Here is a 16,842-nt window from a genome sequence, read left to right as displayed (position 1 = left end):
CAAACCACCACTCTTTAGATTTTTGCACGTCATGCAATAGAATGTAAGCTCCCTGAGCACAGAGACTTATATTTTTATCTTTGTACCACCAATGTCTCATCTGGTACCTGGGAGACAATGATGCTTGTTGAAATGAATTTAATAGGTTCCTTTACTTCTTGTAATTATTTTTATAACAAAAGCTGTAAATTATGGATAATCATTAAAATATATACAAAATTGAAATTTGTGTTTAAGTGCCCTCCAAATTTCTTGAATTTTAGTTTTAAATGGTTAAAAATTTAATTTTATTTCTAGTAAAGACCCATTAGTTCAATATTCCAGTACGTCAATCAAGGCTGTTGTTAGGCTAGCTATGGCAGAATCTAACGTCACATTCTGATTTTGCAATCTGTAGCTATCCATTTTGTATCAAACCCTAGCCCCTAGCTTGTTTCCCCTCCTTCTTTCCTGATATTTTAAATGACAGAAAAAGATTAATTACACACCAATTTTTTTTTGGTTAGAAACTGAACAAACTCAAAAAGGGCAAGAAAAATAAATTAAAATAATCTTTTTTTTTTTTTTTTTTTTGTGAACTGTTAACAGCTCTGGCTGGTTCACGTTTTATTCTGAGAGCTAAACAAATGACCTTTACCATCTATGCGTTTCCATTAATCAAGCTAGTATAACCATTAATTGTGGTTAATCTGGAGTTGAGTTTTGTGAATTGCCCAGAATTGTTTTTCCCCTTAGGGCATGCATGGATTCGGTTCCCAGCAGATCACAGGCTGGGAGAGAAGAGACCCAGCAGCCGCCCTGGGGCCGGGCTCTGCCCAAGGAGCACTGTCCAGTGTCCCCAAAGGAGGGGGACCAAGTCCTCTGCTCTCTTTGCTCCCCCCCAGCCAAGTGCGACAGCCGTCCAGGGAGCGCCCACACCTGTCCTGAGAGCCCAAGGACAGAGCCCCAGTGTCCGGAAGGCTGGACTCGCGAAAGGGGGCTTTTCCCCAGCCCCCTGCCCCCGCCCCGGGAGGGAGAAGCACTTACTCGGTCATAGATCACCTTGATGACGAGGGAGCAGCTGGGACAGGTGGCCACCTCTTCCCCGTTCTCCAAATCCTCCTATGACAAAACCAAATAATAGTAACTTCGCTCCTCCCGCGTAGAGTAGAGCTCAGTACGCGGAGCAGAAGCTAGAGCAGCCTGGCGCCAAACCGCCCACCTCCGCACTGCGTCAAAGCTTCCCCAGCCTGCCCGAGCCGGCCCGGAGAGCCCCTTTGCGCATGCCCGTCTGCCGCCGAGCCGCCGCCGCCAGGGCGGTTGCCATGGCAGCCGCCGGGCGGGAGAAGGCTCCGCAGCAGCAGCAGCCTGGCCCCGCAGCAGCACCTCTGCCCCGGCGGCCCCAGGCCACCAAACTCCCGCAACGAGGCCGGGCCTGGACCAGTCCCTTAACCCCTGAGTGCCCGCGAGGGCTCTCTAGACACGGGATTCTGAACCTGGGATCCGGGAATTTTTAAAAATGACATCTCAACAAAATAATCCTGGGTGTTTATACATTAAGACCTTTAAGGAAGGCGGCCATGGGGGTCACCAGACATTTGCCACAAGACCCGATATTCCATTACATCAATGACCCATTTATCAAGCACTCACTACGCGCCAGTATTCCGTTAGGAGCTGAGGACACCAAAAAAAGGCCACACTCCACAGCCCCCCAGCCAGAGAAATTCATGAGCTAATGGGGGGAGGGAAGTACGTGCAAGATTCACACAATGAAGGTAACTTCCGAGCAAAGGGAGAGAGTAGTGGCCCCCAAGCAGAGGGGAGATCTGAGCTGAATCTAAGGCTGACCCAGGAAGAGAGAAGGTGGAGGGAAGGGAAAAGGCACTTAGGTGTGAGAGGGCAAGCCAAGAGGGAGAGACAGGAACTGGGAGGGTCACACGTCGTGTGTGGAGGGCCGGGTTATGGAGGGCTTTAAACACATGAGGTCTTTGCGTTTGATTCAGAAGGCATTCGTGGAGTATATGTTGGGGGGTGGGCAGAGATCTGCCTATACATTAGGAAAATCACTGCATCTGAGTGAAAGATGGGCTGGCAGGGATGGGCAGAGATAGGAGGCCGAGTAATTAGAAGGCTCTTGCCACAGTCTAGGCAGGAGATAATGAGAGATCTACCTAGAGCGGTGGCTATGTGAGGGGACACAAGCAGAGGAGAGATGCTGTGAAAAGAGAAACAAGCAGATTTGATAACAGATTGTACAGTACATACATACATACACACAGATGGAGAGGCGAATGCAAGTGAGGTGTCTAGGATGACCCTAAGGTTTACAGTAAGCCTCAGTTACCATCTCAATGAGATTATAGGCTCAAGCCCTGTCAAACTTATGTGTGTACACAGGTGTGTACTGTGTGTGTGTGTGTGTGCTTGTGAATCACATCAAAGAATCAGAGTTTCTGAGATCTCAGGGAACACTATAACATTCCCCATAAATGGGCATCTAGCATCTGTTCCAAGACTCATAGAAGAGGGGACACACCTGTACCACCTCTTCATATGGTCCACTGACTTCTATTTGAGCTCTAAATATTGAGCAGTTTTTCCAGACATCCAGCCTGGTAAACTGGGCTCTTTGCAATATCCAAATACTGCTCCTGAAACTCCTCTCCAGGGCCAAACAAAAGAAGATTTCTCATCGACCTGACAGCTCTCCCAGCACTCGAATCTGGAGACATGTTGCCATGTCTCCCCTGAGCTGCTTTTGTCCTGAATAATCAAGCCGAGTTTGAACAGCAGATTTCAGATGACATGGATTCAAGGCCTTGCCCCATTGTTCTGGTTATCTGCGGCCCTCTCCCCACCCAGGCACATTCCAGTTTATCAGCCCTCTTAAACTGTGAGGTTCACAATTGAACCCGGGACTCCTGATGAGTTCTGACGAAAACCAAGTATAAGTAGGCAAGACACCAATTTTAATTACTGGAAAACATGTCTCACTTCATGAAACCCATGAGGCCTTCAAAGTCACTGAATCTACTCTACCCATTCGCCATTTTGCATCGGAGAGCTAGGGAGTGTCTGATGTGATATTTTAATCCAGGTCTTCCTGACTCCACAACCAATGCCGCTTTCCTGATCAGGCTGCTTTCCCGATCAAATTAGGATTCTGGGGGTTTGCCACATCACACTGCTCATTCGTGTTGAGCTTGCAATGCACTAAAATCCTCCATCTTTTTAAAAAAATGCTATCTAATCCTGCTCCTCCACTGCCCTGCTGTAAGATGTACCATACTATATTTCACTGTACTGGGGAACATCTTTCTCTGGGGTAGTTTTTACCCTATTGGGTTTCATCTTCTTTAACCCCAGCGCTTTTGAATCTGAGCTGTGTAACACAGCCAACAGATCTTTAAGTGCTGCAATATTTTCCATAACAGCTCCAAGTTCTGTTCTCAGAAGAATGAAAATGAATCAACAATTTGCTATGATGTATACCTTTATACATTTATACATAGCTGTATTAACAAACAGGGCCACATTGGATTCATTCTATCTTGGAAGTTTATTCTACCTATCATAAGGAAACTAAGTTAGGTTTCACAATTAGTCCCTAGGGGGTGGGATGGAGGAACCCATCAATACCTCTATGAAGCCTCTGATATAATCCTTATGAGAACATAGCCAAAGCCACTTTCCAGTTACTTTCCAGATAACTGGCAGCTATTCCATAACTGTCCCTTGCTTTTTGCTATTACCCCTAAGTGAACTCCAACAGGTACTCCCCTATTTTACAAACTTTACAGAAAAAATACCATTCATCAGGGCCCAGATAGTTCACATCCACCTTGAGTAAATCAGGCAACATTCACCTGCTACACTCTAATCCTTAGGTAGATACTATCAAAGATCACAAAGTGCAGCCTTAGAAGCAGGTCCTCCCTTTAATTACTACTCTAAAAAGTCCCCCAAAGGAGGAAGCACCCTTAGCATACACTAACGATGGAACTCTTAAATCTATACAAAAATGGAAAAGCTGATAGAAAACTGAGAAACCATTTCTGCAACTGCCATCTCAGCCCCACTTCATTATCTCATTCTAGACCCATATATGGAGATCTGTAGGAGTACAGATTACTGTTGTCTATAGCCAGTTGGAAAGAGCACCTTTGACAAGGATACACCTGCTCAATACCTAAGAGAACCTCTTTTTCCTACTGAGAACAGACATAAGATTACCACGCACTAATTTGGAGAGCCATGTGAGGCCAAATGAAGAAATATAAAAGGGTTATGAAAACTGAGTCTCCTCTAAGAACTCCCTAACTGGCTCCAGAATCCTTCAATTTATTCTCACCAATGAGAGGGCCTAATGTAACTGATATGAGTAAGGGCGGGATGAGGTGGAGGAGTACAGCAAAAAAGCAAACCCTATGTTAGCATCAGGAATTTTCTCTTCCTTGATTTTTAATTGTTAATTTTATACTTTTATCTTTAATTCAAACTTGATTCTGAATACTGTCTTTAAAGGTGGGGATGAACAGTGGTACTGGGGGATAACATATAAACACAAGTTAAGCAAACTTGGTGGTTCTTTTGCAACATTAGGGAAAAAAGACTAACTTGATTCAAAAAATAGGAAAAACCTGTCAATATAAGAAATGAATAAAGAAAATCAGAAACTAGTTTGCTTAATTATGTGATAATAATGACTAGCATTTAATATAGCATTTTACAAATATCTCATTTGATCTTCACAACAATCCTGGGAGGTATATTTATACCCCATTTTATAGAAGAGGAAACTGAGTCAAAGTGAGGTTTGAGTGATTTGCCCAGTCACATACCTAGTACCTGAGGAAGAATTTTAACTCAGATCTTCCTGATTTCAGGCCCAGAGCTTTATCCAGAGTACTTTTTAATTGCCAACAAAATGATAAACAGAATGGAATTTACAAAAATATAAAATTCACAAATTCACAGAATAGAGAATTTAAATAAGAAATCCGTTCCATTCAGCCAAGTCTCTAGCCTTTCTACCCCACTGAGGTTCACTACATTCATCTCTATCACATACGATTAAAATTCTGGTAGTTGCAGTCTACAGCTCCCCAGGGCATCTTCCTTCAATGAATTCAGTGTCTGGCTCACAGTCTTTCTCTCCTACTCAACTCCTGTTTTCATACAAGAAAAGTTCAGCATGCATATTGATATTCCCTCCTAAAACATTTAAATCTCACAATTCCTCAATTTGCTCATTTCACATGACCTACTCTTCAACTTTCCCTGAGCCCCAAAAAAGACAGTCGTAAACCTTGATTCTGCCATCACCCACAAACACTCTATTTCCACATCCACAAACGTTAAAATTCCTTTATCTGAGTGATCACAATCTGTTATTATTACATCTCTTCCTCTGCCTTGCAACCCCCAATCCCTTGAGCTCTTAGTTTTTTTTCAGGCCATTATTCTTAAACTCTGGGACAGTAGTTAGGTGGCACAATAGATTAGAGCACCCGGTTTGATCAAGAAGACTCAATGTCATGATCTCAAATCCAACCTTGGACACTAAGTAGCAGTGTGGTCCTGGGCAAGTCAGTTTCCTCATCTGTAAAATAGGCTGGAGAAGGAAATGGTAAACCACTTTAATATTTTTGTCAAAAAATCCAAAATGGAGTCACAGAGAACCAGACAGGGCTGAAACTTCTACACTAATTCACTCCTCCTCTCTCTTACCAAGACCACTTGTTGAACTACTTCAACTTTTCATAGTCTTCTTCTCTTGAGGCCTTTGTCCTCTTATTAAATCACTGATCATGCCCTGACAAATCTTGGCTTTGGATCACTCCCACAATCCCCTGCTTTCATTCCTCTCCATAGGCTGCTAATGGAAGCTGAGAAACGTCATGAAATTAGCCTGACTGGTCCGTGGTAAATTTATGTTACATAACCTCAAACAGACTCCCGCTCCTGAATGGCAACCCTTTTACACCTTCCTAATCAATCCCCTATCCCACCCTCCATAGCAACTATTCCAAACCTTTTCATACTTCGGCAAACCTCCCAAAGCTCCCAAGTGCTCCTTTTCCTTGCCAAGACCACCCTCTCTACGTGCACCAGTGGTCTCATACTATCTTGTCTTTTCTATCAGATTGCCTGCTTTTTCCTTTCTTTCTCATTCCCACTTTCTTTTCAATCTCTCCCTGTCCACTGGCTACTTCCCTATGGTCTACAAACATGCCTATGTCTCTCTTCATTCTCAAAAAAATCGTCCCTTGAGCCATCTGTCTTCACCAGTTATTGTCCCATATTTCTTTCCCTTTTTGTGGTTAAACTCCTTGAGAATGTCATTTAGAGAGAAGGTACAAAAATCCACTAAAGAAAACAAATCCTTTAAAAGTAGAATTGGCCAAAAATGTTTGTGGCAACCTTGTTTGTAGTGGCTAGAAACTGGAAATTGAATGGATGCCCATCAATTGGAGAATGGCTGGGTAAATTGTGGTATATGAATGTTATGGAATATTATTGTTCTGTAAGAAATGACCAGCAGGATGAATACAGAAAGGCTTGGAGAGACTTAGATGAACTGATGCTAAGTGAAATGAGCAGAACCAGGAGATCATCATACACTTCAACAACGATACTGTATGAGGATGTATTCTGATGGAAGTGGATTTCTTTGACAAAGAGACCTAACTCCGTTTCAATTGATAAATGATGGACAGAAGCAGCTACACCCAAAGAAAAAACACTGGGAAATGAATGTAAACTATTTGAATTTTTGTTTTTCTTCCCAGGTTATTTTTACCTTCTGAATCCAATTCTCCTGGTGCAACAGGAGAATTGTTCGGTTCTGCAGACATATATTGTATCTGGGATATACTGCAACATATTTAACATATATAGGATTGCTTGCCATCTAGGGGAGGGGAAAAATCGGAACAGAACCGAGTGCAAGAGATAATGTTGTAGAAAAATTACCCTGGCATGGGTTCTGTCAATAAAAAGTTATTATAAAATAAAATAAAATATTTTTAAAAAGTAGAATTGGCCAAATGGAAGCTGATAATTCCATTATGATTCAATCACACAAAATCAAAAGAATGAAAAAAATAAAATGTGAAATATCTTACTGGAAAAACAAATGATCTAGAAAACAGTTCCAGAAGATAGAACTTAAGGATTATTGGACTACAAAGTCATGATCAAAAAGAAAATCCGGATATCATATTTAAGGAAATCTGCCCTTTTATTCTAGTACCAGAAACAGAAACTGAAAAAATCCATCATTCATCTGCTGAAAGAGATCCCAAAGTAAAATCTCCCAGACAAGTTCCAGAACTCCCAGGTCTACAAGAAAATATTACAAGTAGTCAGGAAGAAACAATTCAAATATCATGGAGCCATTTTCAGGATTATAAACAAGCTTTGAATATAAGCAAAAACCACTTATCAGTGAAACTGAGCATAATCTTCAGGAAGAAAAAATGAATAATTAATGGAATAGAGGACTTTCAAGCTTTTTTTTTTCCCCTGAGGCAACCGGAGTTAAGTGACTTGCCCAGGGTCACATGGCTAGGATTTGCTAAATATTTGAGTCTACATTTGAACTCAGGTTTCCTAACTTCAGAGCTGATGCTCTATCCATTGAGACACCTAATTGCCCCCAAGCATTCTTGATAAAAAGATCAGAACTGAAAAGAAAATCAGACTTTCAAACATGAGATTTAAGAGAAGTATAAAAAAGTAAAAAGGAAAGAGAAACAATATGGTTACATAAAGGATACAATATGGTCAAACTGTTTATATCCCTAGAGGAAGGTGATACTTGTAACTCTTAAGAACTGTATCATTATTAGAGCAATTAGAAGGAATAGGGGGTGAGGGCAAGAATATAAACTGAGTTTGAAAGGATGATATCTGAAAAAGAAAAAACAAAATTAAGGAGTGAAAAGAGGATTTCCCTGGGAGAAGAGGGAAGGTAGAAGTAAAAATTATCTCACATAAAGAGGCACAAAAGAGCTATTACAGTACTCAGAAAGATTGGGGATGGAGGTGGGAAATCACTTGACTTTTACTCTCATCGGAATTGGCTCAAAGAGGGAACAATATATAAACTCAGTTGGGTATAGAAATCAATCTTATCCTATATATAGAAAGGGATTTTTTTTAAAAAAGGATGAGAACAGAAGTGATAGGAAGAGCAGATTGGGAGAGGTAGTGGTCAGAACTGGTGAGGAAGGACAGTGTGAAAGGAAAGAGGAGAGATAGATAAATAGGGGGGAAATAGGAAATAGGGAAATACACTGCAATCCTAACTGTGAATGTGAAGAACTCACTCAAAAAGAACAAATTTTAAATCCCCAATTAAAAACTTAACTTAGAAATTCTGAAAATCAAAGGAGAGATTAAGAAATTTCCCAAAAGAAAACATGGGATGCAAAAATTTTAAATAAAATACTAGCAAGGGGCTTACAGGAATATATCACAAGGATTTTATACTATGAGAAGAAAGCAAACATTAGGAATGTAGACTGGTTCAATATAAGCAAAACTATCAGCATAACTGAACCTATCAATAACAAAATCAACAAAAATCACACAATTATCTCAATAGATGCAGAAAAAGCTGTTGACAAAACATAATACCTATCCTTATAAAAAAAATACTGGCGAACATAGGAGTAAATGAAGCTTTCTTTAAAATGATAAATAGCATCTATCTAAAGCTATCAGTTAGCATTATCTGTAACTGGGATAAGCTAGAAGCCTTCCCACTAAGATTAGAGGTGAAGCAAGGATGCCAATTATCACCACTATTATTCAATACTATAATAGAAATGAAAGAAGAAAAAGAAATGGAAAGAATTAGAATAGATAATAAGAAAATAAAACTATTATTTTTTTTGTAGATGATAGGACGTATACTAGAAAATCTCAGAGTCAATTAAAATTAGTTGAAACAATTCACAACTTTTGTTGTTAGGATTATTACAGGGTATGTAAATCACCAACATTTCTATGTATTATCAACAAAGCCCAGCAGCAAGAGATAGAAAGAGAAATTCTATCTAAAATAACTGCAGACATATAAAATACTTTGGTATCTCTATGCCAAGACAAATTCAAGAACTATATGAATACAATTACAAAACACTTCTTACACAAATAAAGTCAGATCTAAACAATTGAAAAAATATTAATTACTCATGGGTAGGCCAAGCAAATATAATAAAAATGACAATCCTATGTAAATTAATTTACTTATTCAGTGTCATATCAAACTACCAAAAATTATTTTATAAAACTAGAAAAAATAATAACAAAATTCACCTGGAAGAACAAAAGATCAAAATATTCAAGGGGAAAAAAAGTGAAAGAAGGTAACCTACCCACACCAGATCTCAAACTATATTATAAAATAGTAATCATAAAAATGATCTGATACTGTCTAAGAAATAGAATGATGAATCAATACAATAGATTAATTACACAAGACTTGATAGAGTAAATGACAGTAATTTACTATTTGACAAATTCATAGATCCCAGTTTTGGAGTTTACTTGAGAAAAACTGCTAAGAAAATAGAAAACAGCAAGCAGAAATTAGATAGACACCAGTATCTTATACCATATACCAAAATAAGATCAAAATGGGTACATGATTTAGACAGAAAGAATGATACCATAAACAAACTAGGAGGTCAAGAAAGAGGTCATTTGTCAGATCTATGGAGAAGGGAAGAACTGATGACCAAATAAAAGATAGAGAAGACTGCAAGTGATAAAATGGATTATATTAAATTTAAGTTTTACACAAACAAAACCAATGCAATCAAGATTAGAAGGAAAGCAGAAATCTGGAAAACAATTTTTACAGTGTCTTTAACAAAGGTCTCATTTCTAGACCACATTAAGGACTTGAATCAAATTTATAAGAACAGAAATTATTCCCCAATTGATAAGTGATAAAGGATATAAATAGGCAGTACAATAACATGAAAAAAATGCTGGAAATCACTGATTAAAACAACTCTGAGATAACACCTGACATCTCAGATCAGATGACATGACAGAAAAGGAAAATGATAAACAGTGGAGGGAATGTGAGAAAATTGGAACACTAATTATGATCTGATTCAACCATTCTAGGAAACAATTTGAAACACAAAGGGCAATCAAATTGTACATACCTTTTAAGCCAGCAACACCACCATAATCTCTGTTTCTCTAAGAGATACATAAAAATGGCAAAGGACTTATTTGTTTTTAAAAAAAATTTTAGTAGTTCTTCTTGTGATGGCTAAGAACTGAAGATTGAGGGGATGCCCATCAATTGGGAAATGGCTAAACAAGTTCCAACAGAATGGAATACTATTGTGCTATTAAAAAATACTATTGTGCTATGAGCAGGATACTCTTAGAAAAACCTGTTCAGATTTACATGAACTGATATAAAGTAAGCAGAAACAAGAGAACACCGTACACAGTAACAGCAGTGCCGTATAATAAACTACGGATGCCTAAGTTCTTTTTAGCAATACAATGATCCAAGGCAATTCCAAAGGACTCATGATAAAAAAAAATCTATACACCTCCAGAGAAAGAACTGATGGGAATTTGAATCCATATCAAATCCTATTATTTTTCATTTTCTTTATGGTTCTTTTTTTTCTTTTGATCTATGTCTTCTTCCACATATATAACCTATCAATTTGCTTATCATCTCAGGGAAGGAAATGAAGGAGAGAGAAAAATTTGAACTAAAAAAAAATTTTAAATGAATGTTAAGAAAATGTCCTTACATATAATTGGGACAAATAATACTTTACAAAAGATTCCCATCTAGAACAGATACCTCCATATCCTTTCTTTTCATTCTTTAAGAAAAAAAAATTGACATCTTTTGTTTTTATATTACCATAGGTTTCCCTAGTATCTGTCCTCCCCTACCCAAGGGAGCAATCCCATTTAACAAATAGTATTTAAAAGAGAAAGAGTTCATTATTAGAAAACTACAGACATAACAGATCATATTAAAAATAAAAATCACATATCAACTGAATCAAAAAAAGCCTGTGACAAAATACATCTGTAATATCTTGATGTGTCTGTATATGTTTGTGTGTACACACACACACACACACACACACACATACAAATACATTTAGAAAAGAGTAAATCTATTTTTCCTCAATATGGTAAATACTATAACTAAAACCACGAGTCAACATTATATATAATGTGGAAATGCTAGAGGTTATTTCAGAAAGATTGGAATTAATCAAATTAGTATGTCCAACATTATCACTGTTACATTATGTACTAATTCTTAGAGGTCAAATAATTGTGGCAAGTAGATAGCATTTTTTTGTACATGATATGATTGCTGAAGTTCAACTAAAAATTTAAAAGATTTTTTAATATTTAGCAAAGTAATAGAATATCTAAAATAAACTCATGCACATCATCAGACTTCCTACATATTACCAATGCATATTAGGAAAAGAAAGAGAAATTCCACTTAAAAATAACTTCAAGGGACAGCTAGGTAGTGCAGTGTGCATAGAGCACCAGCCCTTAAGTCAAGGGACCTAAGTTCAAATCTGGTCTCAGACACTTAACACTTCCTAGCTGTCTGACCTTGGGCAAGTCACTTAATCCCAATTGCCGCAGGAAAAAAAAAAAGGAGAAAAAAAAGAAAAAGAAGAAAAAGAAAAAATATTAACTTCAAAATATACAAAATATTTGGGCATTCATCAACAGGAATCATAGGAATTATAGCAATAAAGCTATAAAACTCTACTGAAACAAAGACAGAAATCATAGATGCTAATTACTCATGGTTGTGCAGCTATTTGGTATTGGTCAAAAAATTAGTGGAACAGAGAGGACTACAAGATTCAGAAGCAAATAAACATGGCAGCGTTGTGTTCAATAAGCCAAGAAAATCTATTACTTTCTAGAACAAGTATTCACTGTTAAATTGGGAAATCTAGAAAGTAGTTTGTTCCGAAAAAAATTGTTTAGACCACCACCTCACACTACATATCATAATAAGTTCCTATATATGTAGATATAGATATAGATATATATCTTAAGACATAAAAGATATTACATGCAAATTAGGAACAAGGAAGCCATGGGAAAGCAAGCATACTAATATGCTAAAGTAGAGCTGTAAATTGGTCCAACCAGTGGGAAATACTTCTATAGCATCACATTTTGTTCTAGCAAAGAACTAAAAAGGGGGAGCATCTATCAGTTGGGGAATGGCTTAAGAAATTATGACACATGAGAATAATGGAACACTATTTCCCTAACTTCCCAACTCCTCAAACCTAATTCCTACAACCTGCACTCTACTTCACCTCAGCTATTCAGAGAGATAGTCATTCCTTGATTTAGCCATCACCTAACCTTCCATTTCCATGTTCATCTAATCACAACATTTTATTATTTCCTTTTTCCCTACTATCTTACAAAATCTAGACCAGCTCTTGGTCCTCTTTCTCTCCACACCATCACCCAGCACTGATGAGACTCTTTTTTTCCCTATCTCAAACCCTGGGTGAATAACTTTACATTGTCCTCTACTCTCAAGTCCCTGGTCCCCTTCTCCTGTTACTACTCAGGCTTTGCCAAACCCCAAGCTTGGGTCACTCACACCCCCTCCTCCTTTGTACTATTCATGTGCTGCTGAACAAAGTTGGAGGAAATAATGAAAACATGCTGACTGCCTCAACTAACAACTTATGATCCCTTATCATATATGGCTCTTCAGGGCAGCAATTTTCCACACTAATGCCTTTATAACCCCACTCTCCACAGAAATTATTCTATTTCTATTTTATCCTGGAGGTAATAGGGAGCTGAGTGTATGAGGGAAGGGGGAGGATGGTGATGATATTGTCAAACCTACATTTCGGAAAAAAATGACTTTGGTAATAGATACAGAGACCAATTAGAAGTCTAGACAAGAGGTGGTGAGGGGGTGGCTGGGTGAGTAGAAAGAAGGGATAATATGTAAGAATTGTTGTGAAGATCAAAACAATAAAATTAGACAACAAATTACACATGTGGGTTAAGTGAGAATATTAAATCTAGGATTACATTCTTGATTGCTACCCTGGATGACTGAGAAGATGGTATAAAAACTGAACAGCAAAATTTGAAGAATCAGAGGAGCTGATGCTGAAAGACAGAGCCAACAATTTATACAATGACTAAGTAAAGGAAAACACCTTTAGAACTTAAATTCAAAGAATTTAAGAACTCAGGGCAGCTAGGTAGCTCACCACATGTGGAGACAGAAAGTCTTGAGTTCAAGATTTGGCTTCAGACACTTTTTAGCTGTATAACCCAAGGCAAGTCACTGAATCCTGATCATATTAAATAAATAAATAGAAAATAAGAGCTCTCATCAATGTGAAGACTAGACATTGGTACTACTTGCTAAATCTAATACATATTTTAAAAAATAAAATAAATTCTGAATAATGGAGATTCAGTTTCATATAAAATCCTCTTTTCCTGTTCTTTGCATGTGAATGGCTTGGATTCCTTTATGTTCCTCATATTCATGATAAAAAGAAAATGTAAAAAAACACAACAAAAATGTAACTTCAAGAACAAATTGATACTAATTGAAGAAAAGGGCTGGTGGGGGAAAGAATGAGTTCACCCTTTCATAAAAAAGAATAAGAAAATAATTAGATTAGACTAATTTTTTTTTAAAGAAGTTAGTGACTCTAAGTCTCAGGGTGAGGTCTTTCTGGTCAAAAAAGAGATTTTTAAACACAAGCCACAAAACGCTGCCTTGGCATCCTTCAAAATTCATATTTGTCAGTTTCTTAAAGGTAAACAAGGGGTTTCTGAAACCTTTCCAGAGTCTACAAACTGACAGTTTCTTTTAAATTTCTTTTTTTTTTTAAATGTTAATAGCTTTTTATTTTCAAAATACATGCAAAGATACTTTTCAATGTTCACCCTTGCAAACTTTGTATTCCAAAGTTTTCTCTCTCCTTCCTCTAGACAATAAGTAATTCAATGTAGGTTAAACATGTGCAATTCTTCTGGACATATTTCCAAATTTATCATGCTGCACAAGAAAAATTAGATCAAAAAGGGAAAAAATGAGAAAAAAAGAAAATTTTTATTTCTAATATGACAAATTTTTGTAGATATAACTAATATAAAAACTCCTTGGACAGATCCTTAATTATTTTTAAAAGTATAAAGCGAGAATCACCAAATTAGATTATAGTTTTGATTGGACAAAGGGGCAAGTGACAAGAGGGAGCACCCAGTCATCCTCTGGTCAGAACAAGCACAAACGCTGCTGGATGAAGGAGAATTCAGTAGAAGTCGGTACTTCTGACCCCTAGGCTTCTGGAAATCACCCATCCCTTCATTAGATCTCGGAAAACCTCGGGTTTAGAGACGCGGTCAGAGCGACCCCCCTGAGACCCAGTGTCCGCAGGGACACACTGACAAGAATAAGCACAATTTGCACCCAGGCCCTCGGGCGCGGGCGTTACCTTGGTGATGACGAAGTTATCTCCACAAGGGCAGGGGTAGAGATACGTCTCCGTTTCCTCCTCGTACTCGAAGTCTTCGATCTCCACCTCGTCGTGAAACACCGACATCGTCAGCGCAGCAACTAGCCCGCTCGGGCTACCACCGGACAGCGCAGCGCCCTACAGTCTACTCCAGCCACCTTGATTTCCGGCTGCTCCAGCCCGGTACCAAGGCTGGAGCGCACGCGCAGACGCGCTTTCGACCAACAGCCAATGGACGCGGCGAGAGTCCCGGAAATGAGTGTAGGCATCTGGGCGGAGGTCACTATGGAAACTGTTTGGGATTGGGAAGGAAGCACGCGGTAGGAAGTCCCGCCCCGATTCTCAGGAATCAAGCCAATTGCTGGCAGCAATATGCTTCGCCCTTCGGCAGAACTAGCCAATAGGATTCCGACGTCGGTAGTGTACGCCCAGCGCTGCTAGAGAACTTCCGCCGGCTTTTACTCGCCCAGCTCCTGAGAGACGGAAGTGAGGGAGGCGGAGACGCGGGGCGGCGAAAGAGGCACTAAGTTTTCTTCTTCTGCTTCACCTTTCACCTAATGTAAGTCTAGAGTCAAGTGCGGGCTGAGGTCGCGTCTCTTGGTCTCCCTGACCCCCGTAGGTCCCTGCGGCGATGAACCTCACCCCAACTGTCCAGTGCAGGTCTCCCCCCAGGACAAAACGGCTGCCTTTAGCCCCCTGGCGACCCCGGAGGCTCAGTCGGTGACCTTGGTCTCGGGGTCCCTTGTCCTCTGTGTGCCCGATGTGAGCGTGAGCCCCGGACTCCGGGCGCCCGCGCGTGCCGTTCCCGCAGTGGGAGCGTCCATTGAATTCAAATTTCAAATTCAGTACTGGGCACGTGCTGAGAATCCCGAGAGGATTCCGGGTCCATGGAGATCGCGTGCTGGGTCTCTGGGCCCGAGTCCGAGGCTGACCTTTCCTGGTCCCTTCAGCTCCTCAGGTGCCTGGCAAGCTATTCCTCCCACTCCCAGTCAGGGGTGGGGAGGGGGAGCAGACCCAGGGGCACAAGCTAGCAGGCCCGGCCCCTGCACCCTCGAGGAGCTCTCCCCGTTGGTGTTGGGGTGACATCCAGAGCTGGACGCCGAGGTGCCCTCCCCCCACGCCCGAAGCCTTCAGGGCTTGGAGCTGGCCGGAGGCAGAGTGGCGCTTGTAAGTCTCCCTGGGAAAAGAGCGGTCGGTTTCTGGTTTGACACAAGGAGCCTTTCAGTTAGCAAAGGGAATTGAAGTGTGTTGGATTTTTGGCGTTTTCTTTAGTTGCAAAGTGCTAAAATATTAAACTTGGGGTTTAAATATTGCAACAGGGCTGAACAAAGAGAACCTGGGGAAATGTAATGAAACAAAAATCTCTTAGTATAGTAGGTCTTGATGTTTACTTACGAATAACAACGATATTATTTGGGGGGCTGAGGGGAAGTGTCTGCAAGGCTACAGTGAGCTGGAGAGCAAAGTCTGGTGGGGAAAGCCCTGGATCTGAAGTCAAAAGACCTGCCTTCAAGCCCGTGTTCTGCCCTGTCTTTAACGCCCGTGGCCCTTGGTTTTTACATCTTTGAATGAGGAGGTTGAACAAGATGATTGCTTTAGATTCCTTACAACTTGAATCCTACTGTAAATTTTTTAGAAAGCATTCTTAGGAATCAGTAAAATAATGCTCAACAATTCAAAGTTGTTAATGGGGATGACTGTTGCTTTCATTAACACCAGAGTTAACTGACTAGTATAAACCTGGTATGTATTTCATATTCTTAATGTTGCTCTAATGTCAACATCACTTAGTATTTCAAACTTAGCGGTACATACATTTTGTTCTTGTTTAGGAATTAGCCTCTTTTTGTTCAATTCATGAATACTCTTTAAATTAAAACCTCAGTAGTTAACTTTGTAACTATGGCATAGGGTTTGGAGGGCTGGCCTTGAAGTCGGGAAGAACTGGGTTGAAGTCCTACTTCTGACATATAAGCTCTAAGACCATGGGTAAGTAACTTCATCTTTCAGTATCACCAGCCAGTACTCTTAAAACTAAATCCAGGGTGGTCCTTACAATGTATCAATCACAATCACAATCTATCAATTTTAGGAGTTTTCATATTAAGATTGGTTTAATCACTTGGCCCAATGAACCACATCACAATTTCAGAGGACTCATGGGAGATCATGCTTTCTGCTTTCTGACAGTCAGTGAACTTTAGATGGAAAAGAGAACGTATTTTCAGACACAGGCAAAGTAGGAATATGTTTTACTTGACCATGCATATTTGTTACAAGAATTTTGTTTTTTCTTTTTTTCAGT

General features: G+C 39.6%; 2 protein-coding genes across 3 annotated transcripts in view; one reads left to right on the top strand and one right to left on the bottom strand.

The window, feature by feature from the left end:
* The window catches only part of DPH3 (diphthamide biosynthesis 3), a 36,004-nt gene extending 21,287 nt beyond the window's left edge, over window positions 1-14,717 (bottom strand). For both annotated transcript variants that reach the window (XR_007947660.1, XM_051961452.1), the window contains exons 1-2: window positions 14,517-14,717; window positions 1,027-1,101 (exon numbers count right to left, since the gene is read on the bottom strand). Coding sequence is in view for 1 of the 2 variants with exons in the window: in XM_051961452.1 (XP_051817412.1) it covers window positions 1,027-1,101; window positions 14,517-14,624 (183 nt within the window). In the remaining variant the exon portion in view is untranslated. The remainder of the gene's footprint in view (window positions 1-1,026; window positions 1,102-14,516) is intronic.
* A 138-nt stretch (window positions 14,718-14,855) lies between these two features.
* Window positions 14,856-16,842, top strand: part of OXNAD1 (oxidoreductase NAD binding domain containing 1) — a 44,460-nt gene continuing 42,473 nt past the window's right edge. The window contains exon 1 of the mRNA XM_051961450.1: window positions 14,856-15,096. Within this exon, the coding sequence (XP_051817410.1) occupies window positions 15,095-15,096 (2 nt within the window). The 5' untranslated portion in view covers window positions 14,856-15,094. The remainder of the gene's footprint in view (window positions 15,097-16,842) is intronic.

Source organism: Antechinus flavipes, chromosome 5 (assembly GCF_016432865.1).
Source record: "Antechinus flavipes isolate AdamAnt ecotype Samford, QLD, Australia chromosome 5, AdamAnt_v2, whole genome shotgun sequence".
Taxonomy (NCBI): domain Eukaryota; kingdom Metazoa; phylum Chordata; class Mammalia; order Dasyuromorphia; family Dasyuridae; genus Antechinus; species Antechinus flavipes.
This window is presented reverse-complemented; position numbering and strand designations above follow the sequence as displayed.